Source organism: Mus musculus, chromosome 5 (genome assembly GCF_000001635.26).
Source record: "Mus musculus strain C57BL/6J chromosome 5, GRCm38.p6 C57BL/6J".
In the NCBI taxonomy this organism is placed as follows: domain Eukaryota; kingdom Metazoa; phylum Chordata; class Mammalia; order Rodentia; family Muridae; genus Mus; species Mus musculus.
In genome coordinates, this window is record NC_000071.6 from 65,346,937 (window position 1) to 65,361,343 (window position 14,407).

Below are 14,407 nucleotides of genomic sequence, written 5' to 3' on the forward strand. Positions count from 1 at the left end.
CCCATATATATATGACGCGTATGCCTGGAGCCTTTGGAGGTCAGAAAAGGGCATCAGATTCCCTCAACTAGAATTACGGCTGGTTGTGGGCTGCCATGTGAGTGCTGGGAATCAAACTCAAGACCTCTGCAAGAGCAACAAGTGCTCTTAACTGATGAACTACTTTCCAGCCTCTGTAAATACAGTTGTTTTTTTATTAAATACACACACACACACACACACACACACATATATATACAGAGAGAGAGAGAGGCTGGAGAGATGGCTCAGCGGTTAAGAACACTGACTGCTCTTCCAAAGGTCCAGAGTTCAAATCCCAGCAACCACATGGTGGCTCACAACCATCTGTAATGGGATCTGATGCCCTCTTCGGGAGTGTCTGAAGACAACTACAGTGAACTTACATATAATAAACGAATAAATAAATCTTTTTAAAAAAAGAAAAAAAAGTTTAAGTACCCTGCTGGGCCTGGCGATGCAGGCCTGAGGCAGGGGAATTGCCATAACTTCGAGGCCAGCTTGTACTACATATCAAGTTCATGGGTAGCGTATTGCACCCCTGCTTTCAAATAAAAGTAAATAGAAAACTGGAGATGTTGCCCAGTGGTAGAGCTTTTTCTTAGCATCCGAAAGACCTAGGTTTGATCTCTAGTTCTGCCAAAAGAAATTAAATTCATAGACCCCCCAACAAGTCCTCAAACTCAAATTGTCTTCCATATCCAGTGCCATGTAACCCCAGGCTGACTTCAGATTCCCGGTGTAGCCAAGTACAACTGTGAACTTCTGTCCCTTTGGATTCTACCTCCAAAGTGCTCCAATCACAAAGCTCCTGGCTACTTGATTTGATTTGGGGGTCTTGGAAATGGAGTCTTGCTCTGTAGCCATTATGGCTTTCAGTTACATAACTTAGGCCATCCTTAAACTCAGCAATCCTCCTGCTCCAGCCTCCCTGAGCCACCATGCTCAACTAAGTTTTTTTTTGAAATAAATAACATTAAGACTGTTCTTACATGTGTATGGTTTTGGTTGAAGTGTAATATCCTGCTTTTAATTATTTACTTCTGGCTATTGACTTGTATGTAAAATTGCTTTTCCTAAAATGGGAGATGATGAAATTACCCGTCAAACTCTAAAAATAGAAAAGTAGATCCCTTATTCAATAAAGTTCAAAACATTCAGAAAGGTCTTCGGCCATGTGAAAGACTACGGAGAAAACGCCATTCTCAGGCATGGTTTCCATACATTTATTTAACACATTCAAATTAGTGTCCGGGGTGCATTTTTCACCGGTCGGATTTTCCTCATCCCAAGAAGACGACACAGGTTGTTGACGGCAACGAGGCCACCTCCCTCAAATTGCGTGGCTCTCATGACCCCATCCTAAGTCTCCCGATCCAGGCTAATCATTGACAGGGCTTTACAATCACAGGCTTTTACTGGAGCGCTGATAAAGACAGTCCAGCAGTTAGTGGTAAATGAAGACAGGCTGTGCAGCAGGGTCTCCGGGGAATGAATGGATTTTCTTCAGCTCTGATGAAAGAAACACACGCTCTAGGAAAACAATGTCCAACAGGGCACTGCAAAGATCTGCCGTGCTGTCTGCGTTTGTTCTGCTGCGAGCTGTTACCGGCTTCTCCGGAGACGGGAAAGCAATATGGGATAAAAAACAGTACGTGAGTCCGGTAAACCCAAGTCAGCTGTTCCTCTATGACACTTTCCCTAAAAACTTTTCCTGGGGCGTTGGGACCGGAGCATTTCAAGTGGAAGGGAGTTGGAAGACAGATGGAAGAGGACCCTCGATCTGGGATCGGTACGTCTACTCACACCTGAGAGGTGTCAACGGCACAGACAGATCCACTGACAGTTACATCTTTCTGGAAAAAGACTTGTTGGCTCTGGATTTTTTAGGAGTTTCTTTTTATCAGTTCTCAATCTCCTGGCCACGGTTGTTTCCCAATGGAACAGTAGCAGCAGTGAATGCGCAAGGTCTCCGGTACTACCGTGCACTTCTGGACTCGCTGGTACTTAGGAATATCGAGCCCATTGTTACCTTGTACCATTGGGATTTGCCTCTGACGCTCCAGGAAGAATATGGGGGCTGGAAAAATGCAACTATGATAGATCTCTTCAACGACTATGCCACATACTGCTTCCAGACCTTTGGAGACCGTGTCAAATATTGGATTACAATTCACAACCCTTACCTTGTTGCTTGGCATGGGTTTGGCACAGGTATGCATGCACCAGGAGAGAAGGGAAATTTAACAGCTGTCTACACTGTGGGACACAACCTGATCAAGGTACTGTACAGCTGGCTTCTCACAAGAGCTTCAGAATTGGGGGGGGGTGTTCTTGGGGGTTAAAGGAAACATTCTTTTAAGGAACAGTTTGCCAAAAATCAACACCACTAAGTTCACGCTAACTTACAAATTCTGTCCTCCAATTTTATATTTAAAGTTGGCTGTGTCTCATCTTCCACGATCAGTACTAATATATTGATTTATTTGGTTTCCTTCACAGCTGCCCTTTGAGGTCATTTTTAAAGTACACAGTTATGTAGTTAGATGTGAGAACGGGAGTCCAGTTTTAGTCTGTGGGAAAGCAACGCTTTACAGAGATTGTGTTTTTCCGACAATCCCTCCCGATGGCAGAATAACGTGACTACACAATCGTTCTAATACGGGTTTGTTGCTCCTGTGCTTGGTGGCACTTAGCTGTGGTAAGGGGAATCGCCGGTAGCTCACCTATGCTTATTAAATACAGAAAATGAAATGATTTACAGCTCACAGTTGGCACTACATGGGTCCCCTAGCAAAACAGGTGGGATAGCATGTGTTGGGAGCTAAATGAAACCAACCATAAAACGTGAGAAGAATAGGCCCTACTTGGGGGAGAGGTATTTAAGATGGGGTATCTCAGAAGCCAGAGTTTGTGCTGGGAAAAGCTCCATGTATTAAAACAATAATGAAAGTGCATAAAAAATAGCAGTTCCTACTGTGTGCGCAGCACAGGTCAGTTTGACCCTCGTAACAGCCATGAAATAGGCCTTCGTTCTCATTATTCTCGTCTTCAGGTGGGACTTTCAGGGAAATCAAATTCAGCCATGTTCAAAATCAAATTCAGCTGCTGTGTGTATGATATTTATGATTGGCAGTGTTATCAAAAGCTCTTTATTTTAAATCTTTTCTATTAAAGGGTAATCTAGGGACTTTGGTGGGACAAAGCCTCACAGGAGACTGACATCTGGAGACAGAGTTAACTTCTTGGATAAATAGTTCACTTGAGAAAAATAAAGGACTTGAAATACTTGTTACATTGTTTAAGATGAAAAGGAAAGGTTATCAGCATTTTATAATGTGGGGGTGTGGGGGGGGAGTAATTTATTCTAAGGAATTAAAATTTCAAATATGTAGGAACAGAAAAAGTGTCCAGGAACACCAAGCTGCTCTATGTAGCCCTTCCTTTCCTTTGGATTCTGGGTTCATGTTAATATAATATATATCTTATATATTTAGCCTGATGGTTTCAGTCACGTCTTCCCTTAGCAGGAAATAAATTGCATTATGATCTCAGGCTCATTTGTTACATCCAAAATAGCTGTAAAAAGTCCTTATTCTCCTTTCTCTCTGCTTCATCAACTCTACTTGCTGTTTCTGAAATTTACATTTATGCATGACAGCATACGTGTGTGTGCCAGTGGATGCCCGTGAGCCTGTTCAAACACACAAGACACACACACCAGTCCTTGTGCACGTGCCATGGTACGCTCGCAGAGGTCAGAGGGCATCTTGCTGGAGTTGGTTCCCTCCTCCTGCCACGTGGGGCCTGGAAAACAAACTCAGGTCGGCAGGCTTGACTACAAGTGGCGCAGGCCACTGAGCCATCTCGGAGGATTTTGCTCTTAAATAATCATGCTGCCCCAAGTTACTTCTCGGGTGGCCTTAACATTTCTAAACCACTAGCCTAGATAAATGGCCTAAGCAGTCCCTTGAAATCAGTAAGAGAGTGAAATCTGCTGCATAGCCCAGTGACCTATCGCACCAGAGAGAAGTCTTGCAATGCTTTGGTAGCCTGAAGTAACCTTGTTTCCCATGTCTCCTCTCAGCCCTTTCTTTGAGAGAGAGAGAGAGAGAGAGAGAGAGAGAGAGAGAGAGAGAGAGAAAGAGAGAGAGAGATTTGCTATTTTATGCTACAACAAAGTATTTTTCCTTCTTGTTTCTCCTTGTGACCCAGGAGAAGCATTCTTTAGAATTAGTTTTTACTTCAAAAATATGTATTAAACTAAAGCTAACTAAGAACCCAATTGCTGTGGATCATAGACTGCTTTAGACTCCTCTTCTCGGAGGTTTTTGGAAATCATATGACCGATAGCATTCTTCTAGTTCTAGAACGATCTAGAAAAGTTTGTCTTAATTTGAAATGTCCTAGTTTAGAGGGAACCAGAATGGTCCAGCTCACTACAGACTAACTTGGAGTTCAGGCTTTTGTTTTGCTTGCTTGTTTGCTTTTGTTTTTGTTTTGCTTTGGGTTTTTTTGTTTTGTTTTGTTTTGTTTTGTTTTTGTTTTGTTTTGTTTTGTTTTCCCAAGACAGGGTTTCTCTGGCTGTCCTGGAACTCACTCTGTAAACCAGGCTGGCCTCGAACTCAGAAATCCGCCTGCCTCTGCCTCCCAAGTGCTGGGATTAAAGGCGTGTGCCACCACACCCAGCTTGCTTTTGTTTTTTAAGATGAAGCCTCACACAGCCCTGACTGTCCTTGAATTTGTTATATAGCTGGGGATGGCCTTAAAATTGTTACCCTTCTGCTCCCAACTTCAGTGCCATTAATACAGTCTAGCCCACCATCCCTAGTTTACATAGATGTTAGAGATCAAATCTAGAGCTTTGAACACACTGGGCAAACAAACTACCAATTGAACCATAGCCCCAACCCTAACTGAATCAGACTATGTTACTGAAGAGACTTTGAGATTCCTTAAAGTAAGTCTACACCTCTAGCATGAATTTCCCATACTCCCACCTACCAATGGATATTCTGTTCTGAGTTTTTAATAGTGTTTGGAACAGAATAAGGTGGATTTTTGGCTTATCCATTTTTAAGTATCTAATCAACTTAAGGCATGTGCAGTTTTCACAACAACCTTACATGGTAACTATTATCATGCCTATTTAACAGAATAATATTTGAAATATGCACTGTGTTGCTTTCCCTGCACAAAACACTTTGATGGCTTCCCAAAGCGTTTGTTACCCAGTCCTTCCAAGTCCCCTTTCTGGCCCCTCTCTCATCCCACTGTCAGATCACCCCCTGGAAGCACATATAACAAGTGATAATGTATTGTTGGTAGTGACCCAGGTTTACCTTGCTAGTCCTCTGCACCGGCCCTTTTAACATGTTCTGTCCAGATAGGATGCCTTTCAAAGCCCTACTTTTCCCTTCCAACACTGTGACAAACTTGCCTTAGCCAGTCATCACCTCAGAGGTAACTAACTGTCCCTTCTGTGGGCTCACCACAGCCATCTCAATTGATCCTTCCTTTAAAGGCATTTTGCCCACATGTCTGTCTGCCTGAGGATGCTGGAGTTACAGACAGTTGCGAGTTTGGAAGAGCAGCCAGTGCTCTTAGCCACCGAGTGATCTCTCCAGCCCCTGATCCTTTCCTTTCTCTTCAGTTAGACTAAGAGTTGCCAGAGCATCTTTTGTTGTTGCTGCTATTGTTTGTGCTTGCTTCTTTTATTGTCTGTTTTTAAGTTCTATTTTTTTATTTATGCTGAGGCACAGGTGGAGAGTTTGGAGGGTGACTTTTGGGAGTCATTCTCTCTTTCTGTCACGCGGGTCTCAGGGATGGAATGCAGGTCCCCCGGCTTGGTGGGAACTACTTCCCCCTGCTGAGCCATCTCTCCGGTCCTGTTCACTGGCTCTTCGATCTCATGCTTCCAACGTCTAACACAGAACATTTGGCCCATCCTAGAGTGTATAAGTCCATTCAATGAACACGCTAGGATTTTTTAAAGGTTTATTTCTTTTGTTTTATGTGCATCGGTGGTTTGCTTGTATGTATGTCTGTGAAGGCCCCAGACCCCTAGAATTGGAGCTACAGAGAGTTATGAGCTACTTTGTGGGTGCTGGGAATTGAACCCAGGGTCTTTGAAAAGAGCAACAACCAGTGTTCCTAAAATGTTGAGTCATCTCTCCAGCCTCTCTAACTTCATCTTTGTAATCAAAGAACCAATGTCAAATTCAATCTCCCTGTTTTGTTGTGTTGCTAATTCGTGAAATATTACTGATATTAACCTGGTGGTGTATTAGTCAGAATGCTGCTGGTTGCAAGTGACAAATTGAATTCAAGTTGGCTTTAAGCAAAAAGGAGCAATTTCCTGGCTGACCGAGCAGAAATAATGAATTCAGCAAGTAGGACACTTCCTCAGAGGACCCTCCCTCCTCCCTCAGGTCTGCTCCTTCTTATGGGTTGACTCTGTTTTCTCCTTTATAGAATAAAGATTTTAGGTGGGCTAAATGGCTTAATCCAAACAGTTCTTTGTGAATTTGAGGCCAGCCTAGTCTATGTGGAATTCTAGGCCAGCCAGCGCAACAGTGAAGCCCTGCCTCAAAATTAAATGAATAAATTTTAAAAAGAGAAAGAAAGAGATCTCTTATGCTTGGTTTTGAAAGTTCAACAGTCAGATGGGTATAACAATATATGCCCAATTAATCCTGGCACCCAGGAGGTAGAAGCAGGAAGATTGTGAGTTCAAGGCTAGCCTGGGTTACACAGTAAGAACCTATCTCAAAATACATACAAAATAAATACGTAGGACTAGCAAAATGGCTCAGCTGGTAAAGCCACCTGATGCCGACCTGTATGATCTGGTGGACGGAGAGACCCATCACCTGAGGCATGTGGCATGCATCCCCTGACACACACAAACTGTACATATACACACATGTCCACAAAATAAATACAATGCCATTTTCAAAATAAATAATGTTTCATACATAGTTGGTCTATGTAGGCAATGGATGTCCTTCTTTCTTGAATCATCAAAACTCCCAAGAGTTCACATAGAGTAGTCAAGGCACAAGTATTTGTTTTTCATTAAGTCAATAAATAGAAATAATAATCTAAGTTTGTAAGCTTTTCCCTTAAAGTTGGAGCATCTTGGGTAGACAGCCTCAGGGGTTGGGGTGTGAGTCTTAGGAAGCAATCACTCCCTCAGTTTACCCCACAAAGCACTGCTGGTGACCGTTAGCTGTGACCATTTTGTGGCTTTGAAATGTTATCTTTCATAGACATACACTGTTGACACAGTTCGAGGATTTCTCAACCCCAGAGCTATTGACATTTGGGGCTGGGTAACTTTCTGTTGAAATGGACTAGCCTGAGCATTCTACGATGTCCAGCAACTCTGGGGCCTCTGCCAGCTACAAATCTCCCCACCCAGCCTAATTCCTCAGCCTGAATCCAGCCCTGCTTCAGGCTTGTGACAACCCAAAGTATCTCCAGACATTGCCAAATGTATCCCAGCAGTCAAGAGTCCTTCCCTTTCCTCCACTTCTTGAAAACCAGTGACTTCTATTGATACTGAACAAGTGGTCAGATGAAACATGACCAGGATGCAGGGCATGTAGAGATGACAACATTTCCTCATGGAGGTTCTCTCGGGATCTGTAAGGGGCATGTACAACCTCAAAGATAACATGTGCGCTAGTCTAGTTTCAGAGAAGACACAGTACTTTAAAACATATATTTTTTTAAAGATTTATTTATTATTATATGTAAGTACACTGTAGCTGTCTTCAGACATACCAGAAGAGGGAGTCAGATCTTGTTACGGATGGTTGTAAGCCACCATGTGGTTGCTGGGATTTGAACTCTGGACCTTCGGAAGAGCAGTCGGGTGCTCTTACCCACTGAGCCATCTCACCAGCCCTTAAAACATATTTTTAAAAGGGGGCTGGAGAGTTGGGCATGAAGGTGCACGCCTTTGACCCCAGCACTCAAGAGGCAGAGGCACCTGGATGTGAATTTGAGGCCAGCCTGGTCTACAAAGCAAGTATAGGACAGCCAAAGCTGAAAAAACCCCGTCTCAAAAAACCAAATGAGGAAAGAAAAAAAAAAGGAAGGGGTGCTGGAGAGGCTGGGTGGCTCAGTGGTTGAGAGCACTCTCTCAAAGGACCTGCGTTCAGTTCCTTTGCATGATTCACAATTGCCTGTAACTCCAGCTCAAGGAGATCCTGCGCCCTCTGCTGAACTCTGAGGGCACTGCACTCACACGTACTTATACAAAGCCACACATATACACAGAATTTTTAAAAAATCTTTAAAAAATGTGTTTAAAAGCTGGGTGTAGCTGGGTGTAGTGTCACACCCGTTTAATCCCAGCATTTAGGAGGCAGAGGCAGGAGGATCTCTGAATTTAAAGCCAGTCTGGTCCACAGAGTAAGTCCCAGTACAGTCAGGAATATATAGTGAGTCTCTCATGAAATGCTCCCCACCTCATACAGAAAGAAAGAAAGAAAGAAAGAAAGAAAGAAAGAAAGAAAGAAAGAAAGAAAGAAAGAAAGAAAGAAAGGAAGCTGAGTATGGTGTTTCATGCCTGTGATTTCAGCACTTAGGAGGCTGAGGCAGAAAACTTATATGAGTTTGGAACCAGCCTGAATTATAATGGTAAAACTATCTCAAAAATATAAAAAAGGGGGGGGGGACAACTGTGGGATGGCTTAGCAGGTACGGTGCTTGTTGCTAAGCCTGATGACCTAAATTCAACCCCCGAAAACCTACATGCTGAAAAAGAAAAGCAATTCCCACAAGTTGTCTGCTGACCTCCACATTCATACCATGGCAGCTGAGGGTGTGTGTGCGCACACACACACACATACACACAAATGTAACTAAAAAAAAAAAAGTACAAATGCCTGGCCAAAAAAAACACCACTGAATATATAAATTTTACAAAGCATTTTAGGTGTACATTTACTTCTAAAACTAGACATGAAAATATGCCACAAAATGCTTCTTCTTCTATGAGCAAAAGAATTGAAATGATACACAGTGTTTATTAGATAGATAAGAAATGCCAGCCGGGCGTGGTGGCGCATGCCTTTAACCCCAGCACTTGGGAGGCAGAGGCAGGCGGATCTCTGAGTTCGAGGCCAGCCTGGTCTACAAAGTGAGCTCCAAGACAGCCAGGGCTACACAGAGAAACCCTGTCTCGGAAAAAAAAAATAAAGAAAAGAAAGGAAAAGAAATGCCAGCGTTTGCATCTGTGTGTAGTAAAAACTTTTCCCCCAGCGCTGGAGAATCAAAGGCAGCCAAAGCTCTGTCACTGGGCTACACTGGGATTTTAACTATTGGTAATTTAGTCCATAGATTGTTTTTGTTTTTTGTTTTTTCGAGACAGCGTTTCTCTGTATAGTCCTGGCTGTCCTGAAACTCACTTTGTAGACCACGCTGGCCTCGAACTGAGAAATCCACCTGCCTCTGTCTCCCGAGTGCTGGGATTAAAGGCGTGCACCACCACGCCCGGCTAGGTATTTTGTTTTAAATTTGCTTTTTTTTTTTTTTTTTTTGACAGAATTTCTCCATGTATTCATGGCTGTTCTGAAACTCACTCTGTACTCTGTAGACCAGGTTGGCCTCGAACTCACAGAGATCCATCTGCCTCTGCCTCCCGAGAGCTGGAGTTAAAGGCATGCGCCACCACTGCTTTATGGTGTATGCCTGACATGGTAACACACACCCTTAATTTCAGCATTTGATAGGCTGAGTTACATGGTTCTTCGTGAGTTCAAAGCCAGCCTGGTTACTTAGCAAGACATAAGACAGCTAGGGCTACAGAGACAGACTTTGTCTTAAAAAATAAAATAAAATAAAAAAGGATTTCGTTTGTTGGGCGTGGGGCTGCTCACGTGCGGTGACTGAATCATGATGATCAAAAGGCTGTCTAGGGGAGTCCGTTTTCTCCGTCTACTCTGTGGGTCTCTGAGCTCAAAGTCACACTATCAGGTTTTGCAACAAGGCCCTTTACCCTCCGAGCCATCTCACTGACCCTACATTTACTTTAAATGAACTTTACACCACAGTCCTCAAGAACAGAGTTTTCTATAAAATGTAACCTATGTCAACACTTTTTTGTTCGCCACACACAAACGCTGACTAGCTTTGTGAAGTTCCTCAGGGACCAAGAGATTGCTTCACACTGTGCAAGAGGCACTTAGGGCACTAGGGCACAAAGGTTGGGAAATGCTAGGGCAGGACCTTACTGGCTCGAGCCTGAGCTTGAAATCAGCCTCTTTCTTCCTCATGCTCCCACCTTCTTGAGGGCTTTGCTGCAGTATTTCCTTGCATCATTAGTTGAGGAAACTTAGTGGGCATATGTTAAGTATATGACAAAGAATCAAATAGATTATTTTTAATGATTTTTCTTTTTAAAAATGTAAACATTTTGTTATATCTACTTATTTTTCTCTTATCATTTCTGGGAATTTAGACCGACCTGGCATCACTATGTAGTTCTGGCCATCCTGGAACTCACTATGTTGACTGAGCTGGCCTTGAAATCACAGGTATCCACCTGCCTTTGCCTCACCAGTGCCTGGATTAAAGCCAGGACCACCATGCCCAGCTGTTAATTTTTTATATATGTGTGTGATGGGATAGGCCTGTAATCCCAGCATTGGGAAGTGCGGACAGAGAGCCAAGAGGGCAAGATTACCAATTGCATAGCTAGCCTGAGCTACATGAGACCCTATTCCAAAAAGCCAAATGAATAAAAAATTTTTAAAAAAAATAGCTGGGTGCATGGGTTTAATCCTGGTACTCAGGAGGCAGAAGTAGGCGAACTCTGTGAGTTCAAGGCTAGCCTGGTCTACAGAGGGAGTCCCAGCATAGCCAGGGCTATACAGAGAAACCCTCTCTCTAAAAGACAAAAAATGAACAAACTAACAAAACAAAACCAAGGTCCTCCCACAGAGGGGCTGAGTGGCTCAGGGCACTCACTGCTCTTGCAGAGGATCTGTGTGGTAACTAACAACTTCCTCTGATTCCAGCGGGATCCCACACATCCTTAGTACCTCCTCAGGCAGCCACATACACATGGCGTGCCCACACACAGAACACACACATTAATGCAAACAAAATAAGCCTTACAATTATTAGGTGAACAAGACTCTGGATTTGATCTCCAGCATTAAAAAACAAACAAACAAAAAAAAACTTTAAAAAAAAAAAAACAATACTGAGTTGTGAACGCTGAGTGGTGAGCGTTCGTCAGGCTATTTATTTTTGTGTTCATTGTTCACAACTTTCACTAGCAAAGGTAAAAATAAAACAAGAAGTAAAAACCGGGTGTGGTGGTGCACACCTTTAATCCCAGCACTTGGGAGGCAGAGGCAGGCAGATTTCTGAGTTCGAGGCCAGCCTGGTCTACAGAGTGAGTTCCAGGACAGCCAGGGCTATACAGAGAAACCCAGTCTCAGAAAACCAAAAATAAAAAAATAAATAAATAAAAAATAACGGCGGGCTGCCAAGTCTGACAACCTGAGCTCACCCCACCCCCACTGCACGGTGAATGGAAAGAACCAGCCTCTTTACGTGCATGCACACGGTGGCAAATGCTGTCCCCACACACAAAAGAAATCTTAAAGATGTAGTTGAAGCTTAAAAAAATAAACGTGTAAATAATAGAAACGGCTGGGATAGTTTTATAAGATTAAATATGCCCATACTCTGAGCCCTTGGGAAGCTGAGGAGGTTCAGGAGTTGGAGGCCAGCCTGGAGACGTGTTAAGTCTCCGTCTGGAAAAGAAAAAGAAAAAAGAACCTGTCTGTACTGGCTGGTTTTGTGTCAACTTAACACAGCTGGAGTTAACACAGAGAAAGGAGCTTCAGTTGAGGAAATGCCTCCATGAGATCCAACTGCAAGGCAGTTTCTCAATTAGTGATCAAGGGGGAAGGGCTCCTTGTGGGTGGGACCATCTCTGGGCTGGTAGTCTTGGTTCTATAAGAAAGCAGGCTGAGCAAGCCAGAGGAGGCAAGCCAGTAAAGAACATCCCTCCATGGCCTCTGCATCAGCTCCTGCTTCCTGACCTGCTTGAGTTCCAGTCCTGACTTCCTTGGTGATGAACAGCTGTATGGAAGTGTAAGCCGAATAAACCCTTTCCTCCCCAACTTGCTTCTTGGTCATGATGTTTGTGCAGGAATAGAAACCCTGACTTAAGGCACTGTCTTTATACAGTTTGGTTTTTTCATAAAAGCGCTGTTGAAATTTTTTAATCGTTTTGTTTTTGTTTTTTCAAGACAGGGTTTCTCTGTATAGCCCTGGCTGTCCTGGAACTCACTCTGTAGACCAGGCTGGCTTCGAACTCAGAAATCCTCCTGCCTCTGCCTCCCAAGTGCTGGGATTAAAGGTGTGTGCCACCACGCCCGGTACTGTTGAAATTCTTAAGCAAAGGTTTGTGTTAATACCACAAAAACAACTGGGAAAACCCTCATTCCCATGGTTCATTAATCTTCCTTTGCCCACACACCGCGAGCCTCCTGTCTGGATTGTCAGAAAGGCTACGGGGGTCGAGATGCACCAAAGTAGATCAGATAGCACCTCTAAGTCTCTCCCAGCCAAGCCCTCACCAACATCTTCAAAACACAGTGCTCAAGAGAAGGGCAGAGGAGGATTTGGGGTATCTTCTCATCACTTTCCACCTTAGTCCCTTGAGGCAGGACCTCTGCAAGCCCCTGAATTCCTTTGGTCTCTGTCTGCACAGCTCAGTGTTGGCGCAGACCACACCCAGTCGGTCCTCAGAGAGTGCGGGCACTAAACTCAGGTCCCCCTGGTTATACAGCAAGTAAGTGGGTCTCCTTGGTGGTTGTTTTTGGTTTTGTTTCTTTTATCTTTTATTCCTTTCTTTCATTTTTTGATTTTCAAAGTCAGGGATTCTCTGGGTAGCCTTGACTATCCTGGAATTCATGTCTGGCCTCTACCTCCTGAATGCTGGTCCCAACAGATTTTAAAATGGAATTTCTCATTTGTCTTGATAATATTATTTATTTATTTATTTATTTTGCCACTGCCACTAGATTTACTAAGGTTGCCAACACATCTCCTGCCTAAGGAGCTCCTTCAGGAAGAGATAATGTTAATTTTACTTGCTGAAAACTTTAGTGTCCCATTGAAGGGATATTAGACTACATGTGCCCTTATCAATATTATTTAGACTTTAAGTAACTTAGTTAATATAATTCACTTAATCACCTTACAATATAATCACATACATACTTTTTTTTTGTTTTGTTTTGTTTTTTGAGACAGGGTTTCTCTGTGTAGCCCTGGCTGTCCTGGAACTCACTCTGTAGACCAGGCTGGCTTCGAACTCAGAAATCCTCCTGCCTCTGTCTCCCGAGTGCTGGGATTAAAGGCGTGCGCCACCACGCCCTGCTAATAAATCCTTTTTTTTTTTAAAGAAAAAGTTAAATGTCAGTGAATGATTAACAAGAATTTCAATAAATGTAATTATAAGTGATCATAGAAGGGGAAACTAGGAAAGGGGCTAACGTTTGAAATGTAAATAAAGAAAATATCTAATAAAAAATGATCATAGAATAACATAAACAGCTTTAAACACCCTCATACATGGAGAATAAACCAGCTAGAGGTAAAAACTACAAGTCATGGAAATGGTAATGGATGCTTCGAAGACATGATTTGAGGGGAACTAACTTCACTCCTCACTAAGTCATTTACCATGAAGTCTTGGAGAAAAAAAAAAACCTCAAGGTTAGAAAACAGGTCATAGGCTAAGTGTGACGAATGCCTTTAATCCCAGGCAGAGACAGGAGGATCTCTGCGCATTAGAGGACAGTCTGGTCTACAGTGTGAGTTAAGCCAGGGTAACACAGAGATACCCTGTCTGAAAACAACAGCAACAACAGCAACAGCAAGTCCACAGAAACACCAGGGGCTGAAGCGGTGGCTCAGAGGGGAAGAACTGTTAATAAGCGAGCCTGTGAGCCTGGGTTTGCATCCCGCCACCCAGGTAAAATGCCGGGTGTGGCTGTGCTGGGGCCTGTAACCTCAGCACTGTGGGGACCTGAAGACAGGAAGTCTACCGGGGCTTCCTGGCCACCAGCTGACCTTCAGGTTCAGTGAGAGACTCTGTCTCCTAAGGCAGAGAGTGATCGAGTAGAATATTCCATGTCTTCCTCTGGACTCTGTGTGGACACACATGTATAAGCACTTGCATACGTGTGTGCATACACTGCAGGCTCATGTAGCATACACTCAAGCATTCATATGCAATAATAATAATAATAATAATAATAATAGCATAATATTTCATTCACTTTGGCAATTTGAGCAATGTGCTAGGGATACTGAACACGGCCTAGAACCTTCTAACTTATCAGTCAATCGT

At 43.3% G+C, this 14,407-nt stretch overlaps 1 protein-coding gene across 2 annotated transcripts in view; it reads left to right on the plus strand.

The window, feature by feature from the left end:
- The first annotated feature begins 1,474 nt into the window (after positions 1–1,474).
- Positions 1,475–14,407, plus strand: part of Klb (klotho beta) — a 38,547-nt gene continuing 25,614 nt past the window's right edge. Inside the window, exon 1 of one of the 2 annotated variants that reach the window (NM_031180.2) lies at positions 1,475–2,300. In NM_031180.2, coding sequence (NP_112457.1) covers positions 1,476–2,300 — 825 coding nt within the window. In that variant the 5' untranslated portion in view covers position 1,475. The remainder of the gene's footprint in view (positions 2,301–14,407) is intronic. The other variant, XM_006504204.4, reaches the window with a different exon arrangement.